Source organism: Elephantulus edwardii, unplaced genomic scaffold, assembly GCF_000299155.1.
Source record: "Elephantulus edwardii isolate Elephantulus edwardi_28Jun2011 unplaced genomic scaffold, EleEdw1.0 scaffold00015, whole genome shotgun sequence".
Taxonomy (NCBI): Eukaryota; Metazoa; Chordata; class Mammalia; order Macroscelidea; family Macroscelididae; genus Elephantulus; species Elephantulus edwardii.
In genome coordinates, this window is record NW_006399765.1 from 17,024,202 (window position 1) to 17,046,673 (window position 22,472).

A 22,472-nucleotide genomic window follows, 5' to 3' on the forward strand; every position below is an offset into this window, starting at 1 on the left:
TAAGTTTTTTAAAAAAATAAGGGACCCCTGAAATTTCTGGGAAGTTTTCTTTGATAATGACATTTTTAGGATAGACTAAGATGATAGCATTTAAACACTGACGTGGAAAGTTGCTGTATGTCTTTCGTTTGTTCCAGGGCTCTCACCTTCGTCTATCCGTTTGGTGCCACACTGAGCGTCATGAAGCCGGCAGTCGCGGTTCTGTCCACCGGCTCCGTCTGCTTCCCCCTTAACAGACCCATCCTGGCTTTCTACCACGCTAAGGTACAGCCTTTCTTGGCAAGAAGCCGATAAGCTCTTAGGATTATTGAAATAGTAAAAACTACTTTACCGTTTCCAGTGAGAAATGGCCCTGTATTTTCTCACTGGTTTTCATAACAATACTTTGATACAGTAACGAGGGCAGTGGAAGTGGGTTTATCAGACTGGCTCAGGGCAGGACAGGCTTCAGAGCTGCTTTACATAGGGTTGCTATTAGTCACAGGTGACTCAACGGCACATAATAACAAAATCTTGAATAAGGTTTGTGTTTGAACAAGTATTTTTAATGCCCACATTTTACCCATATGGAAACTGAATTGGCCAGTAAATGATAATATCAGGGCTTAATCCTAGCTCTTAGAATTCCAGATCCAAAACTGTGCCACTCTTACGCAGGACTGCCTGTGCTGTAACTCTGTGTGTGTGTGTGTGTGTGTGTGTGTGTGTGTGTGTGTGTGTGTGTGTGTGTGTGTGTGTGTGTCGTGAAATAAGTAGAACAAAACATTGGTCCTTTCAGCATCTTTATATGAACAACTTAGTGACATTAATTACATTCGTGTAGTACAACCATCTCCGCCATTTCCAGACTTTTTCATCACCTTTAATAGAACTTGACATCTTCTAGCAGTGATTTCTCTTGAACTGTAACTCTTAAAATTAGTATTTTATTACTATCCATTTAGAGAGTCAGATTATAGGGTCTTATCTCTCAGTGTAAAGAGAATCCATTCAGGGGAAGTTTGAGATAAACCCATCTTGCAGCTATTAAAATATATCGGAACTGTGCTAATTTACCAGTTCTCACCCTGGAGACTCCTAGAACGAGGGAAGCAGGTAGTTCTAGAGGACACAGCCTCGTTCCAAGGAAACCCAGACCCAGTGCTTTTGAGTCATTTTCAACTCATGGACCCCGTGTGTGCAGTAGAACTGGATGCCGTGGGGTTTCCACTGAGGGGCCTTTTCAGGAGTAGAACCCCAGGCCATTTTTCTGAGGCCAATCTAGATCTGAACTGCTTTTTTTAGATATCCACCTGCTTTGAATATCAGCCTAGCATTTGTTTAACTGCCACTGGGGACTCTGGCACGCTCGTTGTGACCCCACTTTTCCACTGCCTTTTACTTTAGGTTTTAAATAAGGATTTAGAAGGTGATATTCAAACAGAACTCTAATAATGATCATGATAGCCTCTCCCAAACTCTTGAAATGGTCATTTCAAATTTAAGTGTTGTTGTTGTTATGTGCCATCGAGTCGTTTGCAACTCATAGCCACCCTATGTACAAGAGCCCTAAACGCCGTTCTATCCCGTGCCAACCTCGCTATCTCAAACACATTCATTTCCACCACTCCACTCACAGAATCGATCCATCTCATCGAGGGTCTTCCTCTCCTGTGCCGTCCCTCCACTCTCCCAAACGTGATGTCCCTCTCCAAGGACCAGTCCCTCCTTGCAACATGCCCAGAGTATGTCAGATGAAGCTTCAGAATCCTTGACTCCAGGGAACATTCTGGCTTCACCCTCTCCAGGACAAACCTGTTTGTTCTCCTAGCAGTCCATGATATATTCAGCACTCTTCAACTATCTCAATCTCTTCACCATCCATACTGATGCTGCCAATTGGCCCAGTGGTGAGAATCTTTGTTTTCTTGATATTGAGCCTCAGTCCATACTGAAGACTGCAGTCCTGGACCCTCTGCAGCAAGCGCTTCAGGTCCTCCTCAGTTTCAGCGAGCAGGGTTGTGTCATCTGCATAACGCAGGTTGTTGACGATTCTTCCACCAATCCTGATTTAGTGAATGATTTAAGATGTAGTAACAGTTGTTTACGTAAACTACCACTTATCACTTCATTGGCATAAAAATTTGATATTGGAACTGTAGTCTCATTTCTCAAGAGAGTTCACCTGGTTCAAGGGTAGAGTTTCATGGAACTTGAATTGACAGAAGGTAGTGATGTGGTGATGCTTCTAGAACTCACCATTTCCTGGTCATTTTTCCTCCTGGTGGGCTCTCAGGCCTTCCTTACAAGCATGGTGTCTCAGCAGGTTTGTCCCATAGCTCGTCTGAGGAGCTGAGTTGGTGATGCCACAGAGAGAGGCTGTTTCCCATCCTGAGAGGGGTAAGCCATACTGGGTGAGCCCTCAGGGCTTCTGTGTACTTGACCAGTGCCATTGCTTCAGGAGCCAATCATTATTCTCGGCCTTTGATTTCCTGGCGTAAATTTGTTAAGGAGAATGTTGATTCTTGGGTAGGTATCTCTTTTGTAATTATAGATAAATGCTTTGATAGGAAACTGAAGATAGTGGTAATTTGTCAGGGCAGACTAAATGGATTAAAGGAGAATCTTCATGTATTTAAAGTAAAGGAGATATGGCAAAGAAAACAAGGCCCAAAACTAAGCCTCCCTCAGCAGTAGTAGGAGAGAAAGGTCTTTTACTGTAACTGCCTGCCTGCATTTGCTTCTACATGTGGATTCACATCACCGCACTGCTCACTGAGCCATTTCCCCTTTTTATAAAATTCAGCTAAATTAACTTCCTGCTCTAAGTATAACTGAGCTATTTTCAATTTTCAGTATTTGCATATTTCAGTAATGATTTGCTATTTTTCAGTTTTCAGTGCTCTTTGCTGTTGTTTTTACGTTAACGGGCTCTGTGACATCCCTGGCTTCGGTGGAGTTCTTTTCCCAGAGCCGTCGTGGCTATGCCTAGTCTCTCAAAGAGCTGGAAAAACTGGTTTCAACCTGTGCTTTTAGATTATACAAGGTTTTCTCATTATAAAAGTGATACATGCTCTTGTAGAAAAATTTGAAAGTACAGAGGTGAAGAAAAAGCCCCGATGTTCCCACAGTACTATTCCCAGGAGTGCACACGACACTTGGGTGATTTGTCTCTCACTTTTTCTTCTGCCTCATTTTTCTTATTTGCCACATATCGCAGAGTCTAACCTAGGGTAGCTGTGCACATGATGGTGTCTTCAGTTTGTAGTGCTCTTCATTTTAAACCTGATTTAAATAGAAGGGAGCTCTGATGGCTCAGTGGTAAGGAATTGCATTGACAGTGCAAAGGTTTGCAGTTCAAATCCACCAGCTGCTCCACAGGAAAAGGATGAGCAGTACTACTGGAGGGTCAGCTGTGAGTCACTCTCCCCCTCAGTGGTGCATAACAACTTAGAAGAGAAGCCTTTTTTGTATTATAATCATTTATAATCAATAACTTAAAAAAGGAAGGAAAATCTGTTCTTCTTAATATTTTTTCTGCAGTTTAACATTTAGATTTATTTTTAATGTTTTTGTGAGTGTAAATATAAAATTTTGCCTTTTTTTCTGGTGTTTAAGATTTCTTCAATGCATATGTTAGCAGTTTTAGCAACAGTGTGTAAAGGAATGTACTTATTGTTATATTGTCTCGTATTTACTAATCTGATATGCAAAAGTATTTTGGTTTGATCTGTTTGTTGTTGTTATGTGCCATTGAGGACCCTGTGTACAAGAGCTCTGAACCTTGCTTTATCTTTAGCCAATTTCATTTACCCCCATTACTGCAGTCACAAAGACTAATAATACTGAATTTTTCTTTCTTACTAATCAGTTATTTTTTTGGTGAAATTTTCATGCTCGTAACGTTTTCTTATTGGCTTTTAATGAAATACTGTTTCTGGTATTTGTAATTGTCTGTGACCTCTTTATATGGCCTTTAAGTAGTTTTTAATTTTGCACAGATTGTCTTGAATTTTTTCCCTTTAAGATTACTATTATTTTCTGGGGGGTGGGAGGAAGGGACATGGGAATTGTATACTAATGAAGGAATTCTTTTTTTCTCTCTCTTCGGAGGGGGAAGCGAGCTGGTGGGGAGGGGTGGGCAGGGAGAAAATTGCAGCAATGAATGAATGGAAATCCAAAATCTCTGTAAAAAAAAAATTTAAAAAAAAGATTACTATTATTTTCATCTTTAAGAGATCCAAAAATAGAAAAATGCTGTGGAACTCAATTCATGTTGCTTTTGTTAAAGTTACACAAAAAAGTATTAAAGTGTCTAAAATGAGAAGCAGGTTAGAATGTAACTTGTCATAGACATTTCTAGGCTGTTAAAATGTGGATGTGAGTTGCCATTTGATGTGATTCTGATTCTACTATTTGGCAGAAGGATGCATGCGGTGCATTTTGGGTTCTGAGTTTCTGACACAGCTTTGATTATCATTGATAGGGCCAAGATGGGAAGCTGGCAGTACTCGGTTCATGTCACATGTTCTGTGACCAATATTTGGATAAAGAAGAAAACAGCAAAATTATGGTAAGCTTTTCTTCTTTCATCATATTATTGTACAATGTAGGCTTGGTTTTGGTGTCATTGATATACTCAGTCCTTTTGATTATAATGGTATTGTTTGTTTATTCATTCAAAACTGTCTGCTCAGCCCTGCTGTTCCTATGCTTCTCACTTGGGATACAGTGTTAAATCAGGCCCGGTCTCTGTCTTGATTAAGAGAGACTGAGAGAGAAGTTAAGTCCAGAAGATGGGGAGGAGCAAGCTCAACAAGAGCCTTTCATGCAAAGCAAAGGAGCTTGAGCTGTGTGCTGAAGGCTACCTGGAGCTCATGTGGGTTTGTAGCAGGTATAAGGTAGGATGGAAGCGGCGGCTCAGAGCCAGGTAGCAAGCTAGTGAACTGGATGAGACAAAAAGGGACAAACATCCAAATAAAGGCAGTGAAGGTAGGCCCGGAGAGGAGGGCTGATGTGATACTGTGTGTGAGTGTGTATGAGTGATGCTGGCAGGTGGAGGCATACAGAGCTCACTGATTTGTGCAGAGCTTTATGATGATGTAATTTTGATCACATCACCAGAAGAAGAGGTTCCCAGTGACTTATTTTTTTTTATGAAAAGAAATTCTTTCAGCCATGAGACTTAATCTTCTGTAAGATCAGTTAAGATATATTCTTTCTGTGAAATCCATGTGAAGATTGCCTCTGGACACATCTGGAGGGAGCTCTGGTAGTCTGCAGGTAAGGAATTGCACTGCAAACCCGCAAGCAGGTGGTTTGAATCCACTAGCTGCTCCATGGGAGAAAAATGGAACATTTCCTCCATGTGATTTACAGCCTCTGAAAACCCCCTGGAGGGTCAGCTATGAGTCAGTCCTGACATGACAGCAAATAACAGCAATATTGGACACAACTGAAGAGATCGATATAAACTCACTTCTTAAACTTTTAAGTTCAGATTTTCTTCAGCACATAACAGAGGGGATACTGCAGGATTGTAAACAAGTTTTACTAACTTTTATTACATGTTTAGGGTGGCCTAAAATAAATTACAGGTCTCTAATGTTATGCTTCTTCACTAAATATCACTAGGGTGCAGGAGTGGCATCCACTTCCTAAACTACATACCTCTGGAAACTATGAACTTTGATAAATGTCGATAATTATAGAAAACCTTCAGGTCTTTTGTTCATAGGGCCGCTATGAGTCGTGCGTGACTCGATGGTAATCAACAACAGCATTACGCCTCTTCACTAAATAACACTAGGGTAGAGAAAACCTAGCAGTTTTCCTGTGTTTTCTCCAAGAAAATGCTGGGCTCTACTTTTTCAGATCACTAGGTCTAGTGTTTGCCTTTTGTATTCTTTGATTATTTAAATTCCCTGGTTCTGACCTGCATTCTCAGCTGTCTCTTAATCCCACCTTCCTTTCTTTTCAAATCCAGGATGTTGTTTTCCAGTGGCTGACAACAGAAGACATTCACCTCAATCAGATTGATGCCGAAGACCCAGAGGTCAGAGATGCTGTATTATTACCCCCTTCTTAACTAAAAAATAGATCTTGCCTCTCAGACCCTTGAGCAGTTCCAGGGGATTATGTCTCTGTCTTACCTGTAAAACAGGTAATAAGAAGAGATCCTTTTGAGGAATGAAGACTCCATTGCGGGGGAGGGGTGGGTGGTGTGGCAATTATAACAGAGTAGAAAAATGATATGATTAATTAGTTGTCCCAAACCTTTAAACTTGATAGCACTAGAGAAATATTTCTTTTAGAAATATGTAGGATACACACATTGTTTTTATGAAGAAACAAAGATTATTACAACTTAAGTTTTTCACTTTAATTTTGTTTCCTTTAGAAATATTCTAAATGTGTTTTGTTTAATAATTTATTGGACAAGGGAGAAGGGCAAAACCAGCTTTGCAGTTGTTGTTGTTGTGGTTGTTATGTGCTGTCAGGTCACCTGTGATTCATAGTGACGCTGTGTGCAACAGCTCTGAAGCCTACTGTATCCTGAGCTAACCTCATTGTCTCAGTCACACCTACTCCTGTTACCCCAGTCACTGAGTCAATTCATCTCATCGAGGGTCTTCCTCTTCTGCATTGTCCCTCTACCCTCCCAAGCACAATGTCCCTCTCCCAAGACTTTTCCCTCCTCGCAACATGCCCAGGGTAGTCAGGTGAAGCCACAGCATCCTTGCCTCCAAGGAGCAGCCTGGTTTCACCCTCTTCAGGACAAACCTGTTCTCGTAGTAGTCCATGGTATATTCAGTACTTTTCTCCAGCCCCACAGCTCGAAGGCATCATTTCTCTGTCTGTCATCTCTGGTCATTGTCCAGCTTTCTGATGTATAGCACATAATTGCCTTGGAGCTTTGACGTAGGAACTTAATAACCTGCATTGTAGGTCTGGCTCCACCATTAGCTCTTTGACCTTAAGCAGGTATTTTCCACGTTTTTTGTCCCTGGTTTTCTCATCTGTGCTATCTATTCCACATGGTGATTTTGAGTCTCCAGCTAATAGATATGAATTTACTTATAAGAAAACTTGCAGGAAATGCTCTATACTTAAAAGATACTTATTTTAACATTTGTACTTCATATCAAATGTTGTACATTAGATAAGTCATCTTATTTCATCCTGACAACAGTAGTGTGAGGTAGTTGGTCTTAATCCATTTTTTAGAGGAAGAAGCTGAAATTAGATTACATTCTGCTCAGATAGCAAGTAAATGCAGAGGCAGGACCCAACCCAGTTCTCCTGATTCTGAAGTGGCTTAAATTTCTCCTGAAAAGTGATGTATGCCCAAGAATAAAAAAGTTGGGATGTAGTAAGTGATTCTCTTTTCAGATCACAGGATCCAACTCTTGGAGGGGTGTGTTTTTGCCAGCAGCTGCCAGTCCTAGTTAGTGTCGTGAGTCGGGGGAAGCAGCATTGAGTGATGCTGTCTGTTGTAGCCTCTGTCATTCCTGCTTCCTAGTTTAGTAATAAACTTTCGAGATCCTTGCTTAAATTACTATGTGAGTGAGCCATTATTAACATCCAGGTCAGGCTGCTGCGCGACACTGGACCAGTTCACAAAGAAATGTGGAAACTGATGGAAATCCAGTGGACATTAATGGTTTTAAGGCTTTTTTCTAGAACTGTGCAAGTTTGTATATACCCAGATTTGAGAGCATGAAGAATGTCCTTTTTTATCCTAAGACTCTGGAAAATAGAGTACTACTAGACCCAATAACATTCCAAAGTGAAATTTTACATCAGATTATGTTATATCAAGATGATTTAAAACCCAGCCGAAGGCTCGATTTCAAATACTGTTTCATAAAAGAAAGTGGTAGCTCAGTAGTGGTTCAGGAATTTATCTTGCCACTTTTAACCCCAAAATCTGTCATGAAGACATGAAATCCATTGGTCCTGGGAGCTAAGGCCTTGTTTTCAGAACATCTCTGCACAGAAAGATAAGGGAGTCAGCCTCTTGGCGGTGACTGATACCTGTCAGGTGTTTCGGTGTTTGTCTCGGCTCAGTCGGTTCAGCAGTTTCTTCCACCTTCACCCACTGTCATATTAGAGGAAAATAATCAGATATTGTCAAGAAGAGGGCATTTGTTTTTCTTAAAGATCTTGAGAATTTGAACATTTCTGGCCAGTGGGATAAAGAAATAGGTAGGTCTGTTTCTTTGGACTTTACATTGTCCTTGTAACACTCAGGCCTATTTCCTTAGGTGCTGGAGCTAGCCAGTGTTGACCAATATGTTGCAGCTGACTTGAGATGACCTATTTTTAAACTACTAACAAGTTGGCTTTATTGGAAGTGAAGGTGGAATATAATGTGCCAATTAGGAATAGCCTTTTTTAAAAAAAAAACACATTTTTTTAAATTTGTTAATTTTAATGAAAGTTTACAGAGACTTAGGTTTCCAGTCATTCATTGTTGTACTATTCTCCCTCCCCACCCCCTCCTCCTCAATTCACTCTTCTCCTTGAAAAGAAAAAGAAAAACTCTTTCATTGTTATACAGTCCCTCCCCCCAAGTCCACTCTACTGTGCAGCCTTCACTCTGGACTTCTGTAATGACAAGAATACCCATTCATAGGTCCCTTTTAAACAGTTCTCTCTGTCATCTGTTTCAAGGCAATATACATCATTCCTCCCCTCCTTCTCTGTCTTCCCTCAACCCCAATGTCAGTCCCGTTTTATAACAGTGGCCCTATGCAGTATTTGTCCTTTTGTGACTGAGATATTTCACTCAGCATAATGTCCTCCAGGGTCACCCATTTTGCATAATAATTCATGAGTTCCTTGTTTTTCACTGCAGCATAGTGTTCCATTGTGTGAATATACCATAACTTCTCTATCCATTCATTTGTTGATGGGCAGTTGGGTTGTTTCCAGCTCTTTGTTAGTGCAAACAAGGCCAAAGTAAACGTGGGTGTGCATAGGAATCGCCTCTTGTCAGCATGCATGTGTTACATTTCATGTATTTTCTGGTACGTGGTAAGTCAGCAATCAGAAGCACACAGAGTAAAGTTTTCTACTTGCCCAGCTACTTTGTTCCCCTTCTTAACAATAAGATTAGACATAGTAGTTTCTTACATGTGCTTCCAGAAATACATTATGCACATGTAAGTAAATGTGTTTGCACTGTCCCGTTCTCCTCTTTTGCATAGATGACATGATTTTATGCTCTGTGCACAATACGTCTTCATGATTATTCTAAATCTGTACATATTTCCATATCTTTTGAGTTGGTTTTCTTTTTAAAACTGTATATACATTGTTTGGATGTATTGTAATGTGCTCAACCAGTCTCCTATTGATGGACACTTGGTTTTCTTCATCCTTCTCTGTTACCAGCACGTGACAGATCTCAGGGACTCTTGGCAATGTTGAGGTGTCCTTAGCTAGATGAGAAGTGTTGGGACCTAGTGGACACGTGGAGAGGCTGACTCTGCTGGCGTCACAGGTGGGGCGTACAGGAGAGAAGGCAGAGGATGTGGACCAGGGGCCAGTGGGTGGATAGCTGTTGAAGTAGAAGCCTCTGAGCCTTACAGTTGCTTCCATTTTTCTCAGTACGATAGAAATGAGGTCACCAGTTAGAATTGAAGAAAGGAAAGTACGTGTTTGAAATGACAAAAGGAAGTTATTGCCTAGCAAAGTGAGCAAGTGAGTAGGCTAGGGAAGTGTGTGATTTCAGAACATTCTCAAGCTCATGGTCGTGGAATTAAAGGGAGACCAGGCAGCATGGCTGTGTGCTTTTCTCCAGCTGTGTTGTGTGTACACTTGTAGGGTAATTGGAGCGTTGGAGTTGGCCACCTCTGAACTGTATCCAGGAGCTCTGGGGGCACAGTGATTAAAGTGCTCCACTCCTAACCAGAAGGTTAGCTGTTTGAATGCATCAGCTTCTCCATGAAAGATATGGATGTTTGAGTCAATAAAGACTTACGACCTTGGACACCTCAAGGGGCAGTTCTGTTCTCTTCTGCAGGGTCACTGTGAGGCGAAAATGTCTCGACAGTAGTGGATTTGGGGGGATTATCCAAATGAGTTCAGTCCCTCTTGCCACATAGGTGGATGTTGGAAAGTTTAGTTGTCAGTGTTGATGAACAATAAAATAAATCTCTTTTGCAAGAGAGGGTCAGTATTATGGATGTTGACCTAAGACAGTGGCGATATGACAGAATAAAAGCTTGGTCCTGCCCTGCTGAAAGGAACCCTCTTGTGGCTTTCAGATTTCTGACTACATGATGCTGCCCGACACAGCCACCCTCTCAGAGCGACTCCGAGTGTGTCTGCAGGAGGGCGATGAGAACCCGCGGGACTTCACCACCCTCTTCGACCTGTCCATCTACCAGCTGGATACCACCTCCCTTCCCAAGGTCATCAAGTCAGTACCCACAGCTCTCTGAGCTGCACCTACACTCCTTCTGAGTGCTTGGTTTGAAAACATGAGCCTGGGGACGGGAGTTAGGGTCACAGTGGATGTGGCATGCAAAACATGACCTCATGCAAAACATGCACTTAGACTATGATGTCAACCAGGTCAGCTTGCAGGTTTGGGGGAGGGGAGACCCATGCAGAAGAAACTATCTGCAGTTACTAGTCCCAGCTATGGTCCCGGCTCTGTGCAGGCAGACACTTGGGATGGTGGATTCATTCTTGTTTGCCTGAGGCTGTCTGGTTTTAGAACAGAGAGTATCACCTCCCAGGAGCCACCTCAGCCAACTGGGATGGTTGATCCCCTCTACAGGGCCTCCACTGTTACTTCATTCTTTAAATAGTCCTCTGGGTTACCAGCTTCATTTCTAAAAGAGGAAATGAACGGTTAAAGACCGGACTTTCAAACCATTGTTATCTTTTTTAATCTGCTTTTTTGTTGACATTGTTTTCCATCCCTGAGGACAAGTAACACGTTTGAACTCCTTTGTCCTGAAGACATAGCTTCTTATCATTTTTAGACTCAAGGCCTGGACCAGACTTGTAGAAGAAGGACTTCATTGAATCTGTGTTTTGCAAAACTGTTGCATACAGCAGTTTATACAATTAATTGGAATAAGGGAGCTCTGGTGGTCTAGTGGCAAGAAGCTGCACTGCAATCCCAGAGGTACGCAGTTCGAGTTCACTAGATGCTGTGCTGGAGAAGGAGGGGCAATCTCCTCCTGTACCAGTCATATCTGATTTGATGGTACACGCACACAAAATAAAACAAACAAACAAACAAATAAAAAAACACCAATTAAAAAAAATTGGAATAAAAGAAAAAAATAGAGGTGGTGAAACCAGTGAGGAGACTATTACCATAGACCAGGAGGGTTGAAAGGATGGATCTGATGATAGTTAGCTGTGGTTTTGATAAATATTTGGGGAGAAAGGACTTCTAGGACATGAACCATGAGAATGTGATGGAGAAGTCTGAGGCAGCAAGCGCTGCAGTTAGCTGCCCCTGAGAATGAGCTCTGTGTTGGGTACTGGTAGTCTAATGTGGCTGAGAGATGACCCTGTGAGGTTGTGCAGGTAGAACGGCTAGCTTAGCGGTGCAGATGACCAGGTAGTTAGGGAAGCAGTAGGGGAATAGAAGGACACACTGGAGAGGGAATTAGGCTAGAGACAGAGAAGGCTGTCTGATGGAAGTCCTGTGACAGAAGCTTGGAGAAAAGTAACTAGAGGGTGAAGGACAGTGCCCAGGACAGTGCCCAGGGGAGGAGAGTCTACAGAGCAAAGGGCAGAGGAGCTAACATGGAAGCAGGGTATACCTGCCATGGAAGGGGTCCCAAGGTTCACCTTCTGCTTTTCTAACCATTAACTATCATCACTACTCAAGAGTTTGTCTTTGTTTCCCACTGGCCTGCGCACCTGAGGATGGGAGCCATGTCTTGTTTAATTCTGAATCTAAGGCAGTACAGTACAGGCCACACCCTAGGGAAATGCTCTACTTCTGATCACGCCTGTGGTGAGAGTAGAGATTGTTGAAGTTCACCTTTAAATCACAACTCTGGCTTATCAGATCGGGGAGGATCTTTGCGTGCTTCCAGGTAGATCCTTGTTGTTGCCATCATTGATCATTGTTAGGTGTTAGGTTGACCACGACTCACAGTGATGCTGTGAACAACAGGTCTGAACCTTGCCCTGTCCTTCACCATTCCCGCATCTCTGATACCCTCCAGGGCATTGTGACACTCACTGTGTCAGTCCATCTGGTTGCAAGTCTTTATCTGAATCAGAGCTCACAGAAGGGAAATGTTGTTCATAGTTTTGGTATGAGCCGTAATGGCCTCTGGGCACCTCACCACTCCCACCGCCACCTGGCTGGCTGCTGCTGTACTCTCCTAGTGTGTAAAACTGCCTGGGACGTCAGAGTTACTTGGTTTCTATAGAATGAGAGAGCATGCAGATGTGCATCTCCTACAAAACCAAAACCAAACCCACTCTTTGATTCTAACTCATAGCAACCCTGTAAGAGAGAATAAAACGGTCCCATAATTTTAGCAGTGTTAGCCTTACAGAAGCGGAGCAGGTGGGTTTAAACCTGCAGCCGTTTGATTAGCAACCATGGTAATGAATAACTGGGCGATCAGGACTCCCTGCGCATCATGCAGATCTGTTTAAATGGCAGCAGCCGGACTGACTGATCTTTCTTTCTGGGGCAGCGTTTTTAAAACTTTTTTTTTGTTCCCATGGGTGTTTTAAAATATAAATTGTTACACTGAGGGAAAAAAATGCACTCAGGCCTTAAAATGAAATTGGAATTTATTCCAAAAAATTAAAGGGAAAGAAGTATATTTTAATACATGGAAAAATAAACTCATATAAATAAAAACTGATGAATTCAATTAAAGAACTTCTAAAAACAAAGATACAGATGAGAGATAAGGGGAGAAATTATAACACCATCCTTTGATTGCTTTGTCTTTGGTTAGGCCCTGAGGGGCTGGAATATAGGTGTGGAATAGGCTCCTGTAGGATAACACAAGTTTACAATGATTTTAGGGACTAAATACAGAGCTTTTTTAATTGTAATTACAAGTCTTTCAGGTGGGATACTAAAAACATCTCCAGGTGATGTTTAAACCACTCTATGTCTCAGAACTTCATGATGACCCTTTTGGTATCAGGAACTCATTTCCAGAAACAACTCGTTAAAATAAGAACTCTTTAAATTGTCAGGGAAACTTTGGATAAGGCAGGCTCCAAGATCCTTTAAAGCAATTAATTATACCTTTGTAAAAGAAATACTTCTCAGACCCACTTGCCTTTTGGTCTATGTATGGGCCCACATGAACACAGTTAAGTATTCTGGATATCTTATTCTTCATAATTTGTTATGATTCACACAGCTGAAGGCCTTTTCATAGTTTTTCTGGTATTCTTTGCTTTCAACCAAGGAAGCCTGTGAACCAGCAACGGTCTCTCTCTTCTGAATCCAGCTGGGATTTCTGGCAGGCCCCTGTGGATGTACTGCTCCAACTGTGTGTCGGGTTTTTTGCTATTGTTTTCAAGTTAACTACATGTGCTTGGGAAATTAATGACATTTTTCTATGACTCACATTCTGCTGGATGACCTTTCTTTGGAATAAATAGATCTGTTTCATTTTTTGGGCCACATTTCTTAGTATAGACAAATAAGAACCTCCAGTGCTACATCCATTTGTTGAAACATTTCCGTTAGTATTCTGTAATTCCTGGGAGTTTGTTTTTTGCTGTGGTTTTCAATGTACCCTTGCACTTCTTCCTTTAGAACTGTCAGTTCTTAATTATATATGCTACCCCCTGAAATAGGTGGTTGATCAGTCTTTTTGGTATAGTATATGTGTATTATAATACTCTTTTGTCTTCTTATGCTGGCCCTTTGAAATTCATCTGTTCACTCTTTTACTTAAACTGATGATGTCTTTTCCAGGAGTAAGATGAACAACCAGTGAAGGGAAAATATTGCAGTGATAGAAAAGATACAATGCTCTTTCAAAATCTGTACACCTTCTTTGGGGAGCTCTGGTGGCCCAGTGGCAAGAAGCTGTGTTGCAATCCCGAAGACACATGGTTTGAATCCACCAGATGCTCCTCTGGAGAAAGAAGGGCAGTCAGATCTGATTCAATGGCATACAAAAAGAAAAAAAAGGGGGGGAATCTGTACACCTTCTAAATTAATTTGGAATTGGCCTTAATAGCAAGGAGTTAACATGATATAAAAGGTAGAAGGGATTGCAAATAATGCAATAAAAACTCAAATAAGAGCTAATATGAATTCTAATCCTAGACGCGTTGTAAGGAATATAATGTTCCTCCAAACACTGTATGTATATGAAGAGCTCCGAGTTGAAGACCAGTACATTAAACACTGGATAACACCCCATAGCTGCAGCCCAGGAACAATAAAGGAAATAATTCATATAAACAGAAAAAAAATTCCCAGTACTTCTGCACTTGAATTCTTTACCATTTTAAAAGGTCACCTTTATAAAACAAAAGTTAGTCCAAAGGCAGTGGCAGTTGAGCCAGAGACTGCTGACCCTCAAATTGTCATATAAGTCACAATTTCAAATTAAGCAAAAATAACTGTAATTGTCAAAACATGGCATCACAGCCAAATCGTTAAAGCCATCAAAATAACCCACAATTATCATTCCATTGGGTAGAAGAAATTAAAAATGGGTTAAAGCTCTCATTTAAACAACTATTAAACAATGAAATTATTCCAAAAGGTCCAGTGGATAAAATATAGTCATTCATAAGACTAAAGCAGAAAGTAAAAATGTCCAGGGTTTACTGCAGGTCGCACGGGTGGTGTCAGGCTGGGGCTGGAGGTCTCAGGAAGAGTCTCTTCAGCGGTCACCTGCTTCTCTTCCTGGCGCTGGTTTCATTCAGTCCTTCAGGAAGCGCAGAAGTCCACTCAGTCTACTCTCTTCAGTAGAGACAAATGAACTCAAGCCTTGACTCCCTGTAATTTGGCAGCACAAGAATTTTATGAGTTTTTATAAGATTTAAATAAGGTCCCTTAAGGTTCAGGGGAATCCTTGAGTTGATGCCTTTTCAATAAATAGTCTTAATTTCCAGGTGAAAGAGGAGCAGTGTTTATATTGTTAAAAGTCTCTAAGAAACATCGCATGTTCTCCAACACAATAAATCAAATAGACTCAGATTACATTTGAAATCTATACTAGCTGCTGGATATGGCAAATTCATTGGCCAACCTATTACAATTGTGTAGTGTCTGGAGGATGAACATAAAAGGAAAGTGGGGGTGGGGTGGGTGGGGAAGAATCCATTCATTAGGACAAAAGGAAAGGCTCTCACATTCATTAACAGCAAAAATGGTGCTGGTAGCCAAGTTAATCCCATAGAGGGTGTATTTACAGATTTGACTTTTTCTACATTCCATTAATAATCTTCCATAATCCCAAAAGAGTGGAGGTGATAAGTCTTTTTAAAATGAGGGAGATAGAACGGAGAGCCTTGTTACTCATCCTATATGAGTTTCTGTATTACTGCAGAAGACAGCTGGGCTTCTCCATATGGGTGTGATATTTTCTAGTAGCTTGAAAGAAAGACTCCAGCCTCTGGGATTATCTCCAAATTTCTAACCCTTAGTAAGCTGACGGAACATATCAGTGTCTTTAGAATATGTGGCCCCTACCATTTCTGGAACTAACAACAGGCAGCCTGGGACAGGAAGCTATTTGGCATCACAGAGTAGCTGGTGGATTCAAAACATGTCCCATAGTCTCTTCTCTACTGTTAGAATACATACCAGGTATCTCAGAAGGCTCTCTCCTTGTTAATTTTTTAAAAAATTATTATTATTTTGTGTGTGTGTACCGTCTAATCGGATCTGACAGGTACAGGAGGACATTGCCCCTCCTTCTCCAGCAGAGCATCTGGTGGATTCAAACCGTGCACCTCTGGGATTCCAGTGCAGCTTCTTGCCACTAGGCCACCAGAACTCCCTTCTCCTTGTTAAGTGACAGTTCCATTTAGATGGTGGTCTGTGATAAGAAGATGTGCTACAATCAGAGATGCACACAGTTTGAATCCACCAGCTGATTCTGTGGGAGAAAGACAGACAGTCTCCTCCAGTGCAGTTTATTGCCTTTGAAAACACAGCAGCATAGGTTGGAGCTCTGGTGGCCTTGCTGTAAGAAGTTGTGCTGCTACCTCAAAAGCATGTGCTCAGATCCACTAGCTGCTGTGCCGGACAAAGAAAGACAATCTCTTCTAGTGTGATTTACAGCCTCTAGAAATCCTTAGGAGGTTAGACATGAGTTTGTTTGGACTCAGTGGTACACAGCCACCACCCAGTGGGTTAACAAGAGAGGACGCATTTGCTCCCCACAGGCAGCATCTTTTCATGTCAGAGGCAGTCTGCCATAACAGGTACAGAGGACACAATCCCTGTCACCACAGTGATCAAGTCGGTCGGTTTGCTTGTGCACTTTAAGTGGCAGAAAGTCACTGCCACACTCGGGTTAACTACAGAGGGCCACAGTCAAATAGAAGCAGCACAGCCACGGAGGAGGAGGCTTGAGGACAACTGAGAAACAAAATGGGCTGTAAGATTCAGTACCCTTTTTAGAAGCCCGATAATGAAGCTTTCCATTTTTCCTTTGAGGTCTCAATAAAGTAATACTGTGATAGTGGAGAAGATTCCCAACGGGACCATTACATTACCTGGAATAACTCATTTTATGCATTTTTCTGTAAAAATGCCACACCAAATTATTTGATGAAGAGCCACACAGTATGGTTGCCTGGATATGTTTTGTCACTGGGTCTCATCTTCATCTCTGCTTTTGTCTCATTAACACAGGGCTCATGAACAGTTAAACGTGAAGCATGAACCTCTGCAGCTCATCCAGCCTCAGTTTGAGACGCCACTGCCGGCCCTGCAGCCAGCTGTGAGTTGATGGGCTTGGGCTGCCCTCTGTAGAACCTCCTTGTTTTGCATTTCCTTACCAGCCAGGCCCTTCACCGTGGACCTGTGTGTAGAGAGAGCTCAGACACAGGGTCACAGTTCATCTGCCTGCATAAAGGCTGACTTTAGACTTGAACTCAGTTCAAGAAACTAAGTCAGGATAAAGCCAAAACAGAACGGGGCGAACCTAGAGGCAAGCAGGCACCCTTGAGATATCTGTACCCTTTCCCTATTCAATTTTAGAATCTGAGTATTCTATGCTTTTATATAAGAACTAGTTGCTGTCGGACTTTAATGAGCACATTAATTATATTTCAAGGTTGCAAATGTAAAACTGTGTTGTTGGATATTTAAATTTATAAAGTAAATTTATTTCTTAAAAATACCATTATGATGGTACGTGATTTTTTAATTTGAAACTCCTGGAGAGAGACCAGCTGAGTTGAACAGGTGAGTGAACGGGCTCCTGTCTTCCTCAGCAGCGCACACAAGCCGCGTGGGCAGCACAGCGTAGGCGCTGCATCTTACACTGAGTTGCTGATCTGTGGGGGGCATGGACATCCTGTGTACTGAGCACCCTGTATTTCTGTAATGAAACTTGCTGGCATTTACACTGTAAAAACTGTTGATGATTAATTGGTTACTGGAAACATTTTACATGGAGAACAGTATGAACAGGTTTTATAGGCTATATAGTCTCATATTTGTTGTCATGTTCACCCTTCACGTACTCTTAAAGTTATCCCTATCTTACTGACAAACTCTCATCACATAGCTGCTAATTGGCTGAGTTGGTTTTATACAAGTGGTATACTGGAGCCAGTTTACACTGGTTTCTAAGAGTTGACTCAGTTGGTTCCCTGACATTTTGAAACTGGCTGTGGTAGGAATATGTACAGTACCAAAATCGGCAAATACTGCAGATCAGACCTTTTGTTTTCCTTTGAGGGCTGGTGGTAAGACACAGACTTAGCAGCCAGAGTGCTTCTCAGAAGCAGGGCTGGTGAGGTTTGTGTCACACACTTTGGGCAGGTTACCAGGAGGGCCAGTCTCTGGAGCACATCATACTTGGTAAAGCGGAAGGGCAGTGAAAAAGAGGGAGACGCTCAGCGTGTTGATGGGCACAGGGACTGCAGTCCTGGCTCAGGCACAGACGAGACAGTGAGAAGGCTTGACCAGAAAGGGCTCTGTTCTGTTGTCCATACGGTTCCTTATGATTTGGAGCCAACTAGACAGCACTTAAAAATAACAGCAGCATTAATCGACATCTGCTTGACCAGATGCTTCCCTAAAGAGCACATGATTGATTAAATAAGAAACAAGTTGTATAATGAAATATTCACACAAACCTAAACCCCAAGCTTTGCACTGTTCAGCCGAGTCATTTAGCATTGGTGTTGGTGAGCCAGATTAGTGGCTTGGCTGGTTCCTGCTTGTCTCATGAGTAGGGCTGGAGGAGGTGTGGGGAGTGCAGGGTGGTCCCAGGGAAGGGGCTGTGTTTGCTTCTCTTTTCCCTGCATCTCATCACTGTCAGTTCTAGCCTTGGATAGCTCTTACAAAAGACCTCATTTCCTTTTAGGTTTTTCCTCCTAGTTTTAGGGAATTACCCCCTCCGCCTCTGGAGCTCTTTGACCTGGATGAGACATTCTCCTCCGAGAAGGCACGACTTGCTCAGATTACCAATAAATGTAAGTACATTTTTTTTTCTGTGTATGTGTTGCAAGGGGTTTTATTTGTGAATTTATGAACAGTGAGTACAAAATAAAATTTTTTATTTTATATAAATTATATTCCCAGATTTTCCTTGAGGACAGGAAAAAACAGTAGTGAGCAGAAGCCAGAGATCTCTGCCTTAATCCCTGCAAGCTTTTACTTCTCATCTCCTGAGTGCACATAGGATGACTCCAGAGCTGATTGGCCACTTAACAAATTTGGGTCATTGGTCATAGAAGCAAGTTAATTGGGAGCTAGAAAAATGGTAGCATTCCAAGAGCTCTCAGAGAGGGTTCAGTGTCCTTGCCATGGGAATGAGGAAACGAGGCCTCGAGTCACACAGCTCCATGGTGAGTGGGACTCTTAGGTCTTCTTAGCCACTGTTCATCCTGCACTGCCTCCAACACAGCCAACGAGCCTGAGCCCATAAAATCGGAGGCATAGACCTAACTGCCCTCTGTGAGGCACTGAGTGATTCCCACTCCTGGGTATCTAATCTAAGGAGGGAAATGAAAGTACAGTTACATTACTTACTACAGAATAAAATTGGGACTAACCTTACTGTCCACTAGCAGGGAAATGGTAGTAAACTGTGCCATGACCAGGGAGAGATATGTAGTCATCGTAGCAGAGATAATCACAAATGAAACAAGACAAAACTGCATGCACAGGAACATCGCAGCTCTGGAAACCACATCAGTATGTGGCCAGAGACCAGAGTGGACAATGCCTAAAGGAAACGAGTTCATTGTAAACCACCTTTATTGAATCTGTTCTGTGGCAGAGGAGGGGCCAGGTGCTGGGCTAATGTATCCGCTGTCTCCCAACTGTGCGTAGGTACTGAAGAAGACTTGGAATTCTATGTCAGGAAGTGCGGTGATATTCTTGGAGTGACCAGTAAACTACCAAAGGACCAACAAGATGCCAAACACATCCTTGAGCACATCTTCTTCCAGGTGGTGGAGTTCAAGAAGCTGAACCAGGTACGGAGGTCACTGCAGTGGTGGCGTCATCCATAAACCGTACACTTCCCGTTTCATCCATTCCCTGTGCTAGAGCTAGTCCATAAGCATCCACCGTGTAAACAAAATAGACCTTGCCTGCCCTTATTTCTATTCTAGCTCAAAGAGACAGACCATAAATGACAGAATGTAGAAGTCAGTCACACAGTATACTAGAAAGGACAGGTGCTTAGCAATAAAAAGGAGCAGAGCGTAAGAGGAGGAATGAAGTGTGCTGAGTGTAGTGGCAACAAGAGTAGTAAACGGGGAGGACCTGTGCCAAGATACTGGAGCAAATAGTTGAGGGTGTTGAATAACTTGGCCATACAGGTAGGTGGGAAAGTGTTCAGGCAGAGGGAAAGCTGTGCAAGGTCCCCAAGGCTGGACAGTCATGCCGGAAGCATGAGAAACAGCTGTGAAGCCAGGGTAGCTGGGACAGAAGGAACAGGAAGATGGAGGAATGGCTCGGGGAGTCAGCATCTTGTTGGAAAGCCTCCCTGTAGTCTTAGGAGCAGGAATGTTAGGATTATGACTGATCTTGCTGCTTCCTTTCCATTGACAGAATTTAATTTTAAACAGAATGCCTAGCCAATGGGAGAATCAAGTGGCTCCAGTTTTCAGAGAATTTTTTTGTATTATTATTTTAAAAATCTTAAAATATATGCATACTTTCGACCCCGAATATCTAATCCTCAGAATCAGCTATCTTGTGGTTTTTTGGTTTGGGTTTTTTTTTTTTCATTTTTTAAAAATTTTATTATTTTGTGTGTTTACCGTCAAATCAGATCCGACTGGTACAGGAGGAGATTGCCCCTCCTTCTCCAGCAGAGCATCTGGAGAATCAGTTATCTTAATGAATAAACCTTAATAATAATAATGTGTGCAGTTACCAGTAGTGAACTACACTGAAGGAAGTATATTAAGTAAGTTACATTCTATCCATAACACTAAAAATACTTAAGGACCTTGGAAAAGATCCTAACAAAGGAAATGGAGGAGGGGCAGGCTATAAAATAGTGCACAGAAACCTCATTTTTCTTTGCAAAATGAACATTTTATATAAAACCCCACCTTTAGCCAGAACCAGCTCATAGGTGACCCTCTGTTGGGTTTCCAAGGCTGTAAAACACACAGGAGGTTGTCCATCTTCTTCCTCAGGACAGCTGGTGGATTTGAACCACCAGAAGTGAGGCCCTTGGTTTAGCAGTGCAACTCCCTACTGACTAGGCCACCAGACTCTTTTCAAATGTATAGTGTTTCAGGGATTTTTTTTACTATTTCTTTAATGAATATTATATCAATGTGTATGGGGAGGAGTTTGGTGAGATTTTTGTGTGTGTGTTTTTCTTCTCCCTAATGCAAACAGGCTAAGACTTGTCAAACCTAAGGGGAAAGGCCAGTTAGCATATGCTCCTGTCCTGGAAAGGGGTGGCTCTGCTAGGTCTTCACTGGCCAGTGTTTACTGCTCACCTCTTACATGCCAGGCCTATAGCAGTGAATGAGATGAAGGCAGCCCTGGCACCGTCCAGTGGGAGGGACAGAAGTATGTGGAGAGCGACAGTGCTTTATATATATTTTAAGTGTCACAGACGAGTTACATAGGAGGCCTGGGAACCGAGAGGTGAGGTACTGTTAGGACCGCTCAGCATTGAAATGTGGGAGTGGCTTAGGTAGTTTCCCCACAGATCTGACCTTGGTGGCCTGGCTGGATGGGCCCTCAAGGCCAGGGTGAAAAGTCTGGCATGGTCCATGCCAGCAATGCCTTCAGCTGCCACTTGGTATTTTCCATGATAATAGAGACTGAGCTCATTCAGCCTCAGAGGCTGTGTGATCCAGTAAATGGTGGCGTTGCAGAACCCCTAAACACAGCTGAAACAGGAGTTCACATCTTGGCCTTTACATTGAAATACTAAAATTTTATGTCTTCTTCCCTCATTCAGGAACACGATATTGACACAAGTGAAATAGCATTCCAGAGCAATTTCTGAGGACCGTGCCTCTTGAAGCATTTCCTGCCTCTTGATTTCTCTGCAAACTCATTTTAAAAATTCTTTAACTATCAGAATTAGCTATACACTCTTCCACAAATCTTGATGTCTTGTGCATTTTCTGTAGTGTTAAAATAGGTATTAAGATTTCTAAATTTATCATATTCTTATGTAAAATAAGTTGGCTTCTCATTTTTTTAATTAAACTTATGAGTCTACTTTTATGTGAGTCTTAGTGATGATTTTTTTTTCACCTCCAGCTCTGGATTTGAGTACCTTTTAGTAAAAACAACTGTTGTGCTTACTGTCAGCACTACACAGCTTTCAGGGGGGTTGGGAAGGGTGTTGGGGACATGTGCAATATACTGAAAACCACAGGAAATGAACCTTGAGGAACCATGAGTGGCAGACAGGAGAGCGCAGAGCTGCTGATGTAGTACAGTGGTAACAACACAGGTAGGAGGTGAAGTATGTGATATAACCCCACCAGGAAGTAATGAGAATGTGGACCATGGTACTGAGGTAGGAAAGGTGGCTCTTCAGACCGATCTGGTCTGGGCAATCAAGTCAGATTTAAGCCTGGGTGCTTCAGAGAACAATTAGAAAGCAAGATGAGAATAAGATGTTTGGGGTGGTAAGAGTCCAATTTTGCATTTAAGAGTTGAGATAATTCATAGTTAAAAAAAACTAGAACTACCTGACTGAGAATGAAAAAAAGATAAAGTTTGGGTTTTCCCATATAGTTAACTGAAGCTATGAAAATAATCTGTCAAGAAGTAGCATTTTAAAAAATAGCAGTTAAAACCTTGGGAAGAAAGGCTTATTCAAATCCTTCATTTCAAA

General features: G+C 42.0%; 1 protein-coding gene across 1 annotated transcript in view; it reads left to right on the top strand.

Annotated features, from left to right (window-relative positions):
• Positions 1-21,629, top strand: part of IFT52 (intraflagellar transport 52 homolog (Chlamydomonas)) — a 36,082-nt gene extending 14,453 nt beyond the window's left edge. The window contains exons 7-14 of the mRNA XM_006881537.1: positions 138-264; positions 4,466-4,552; positions 5,966-6,034; positions 10,254-10,408; positions 16,823-16,910; positions 18,507-18,615; positions 19,478-19,623; positions 21,582-21,629. Coding sequence (XP_006881599.1) covers positions 138-264; positions 4,466-4,552; positions 5,966-6,034; positions 10,254-10,408; positions 16,823-16,910; positions 18,507-18,615; positions 19,478-19,623; positions 21,582-21,629 — 829 coding nt within the window. The remainder of the gene's footprint in view (positions 1-137; positions 265-4,465; positions 4,553-5,965; positions 6,035-10,253; positions 10,409-16,822; positions 16,911-18,506; positions 18,616-19,477; positions 19,624-21,581) is intronic.
• Positions 21,630-22,472: the final 843 nt, after the last annotated feature.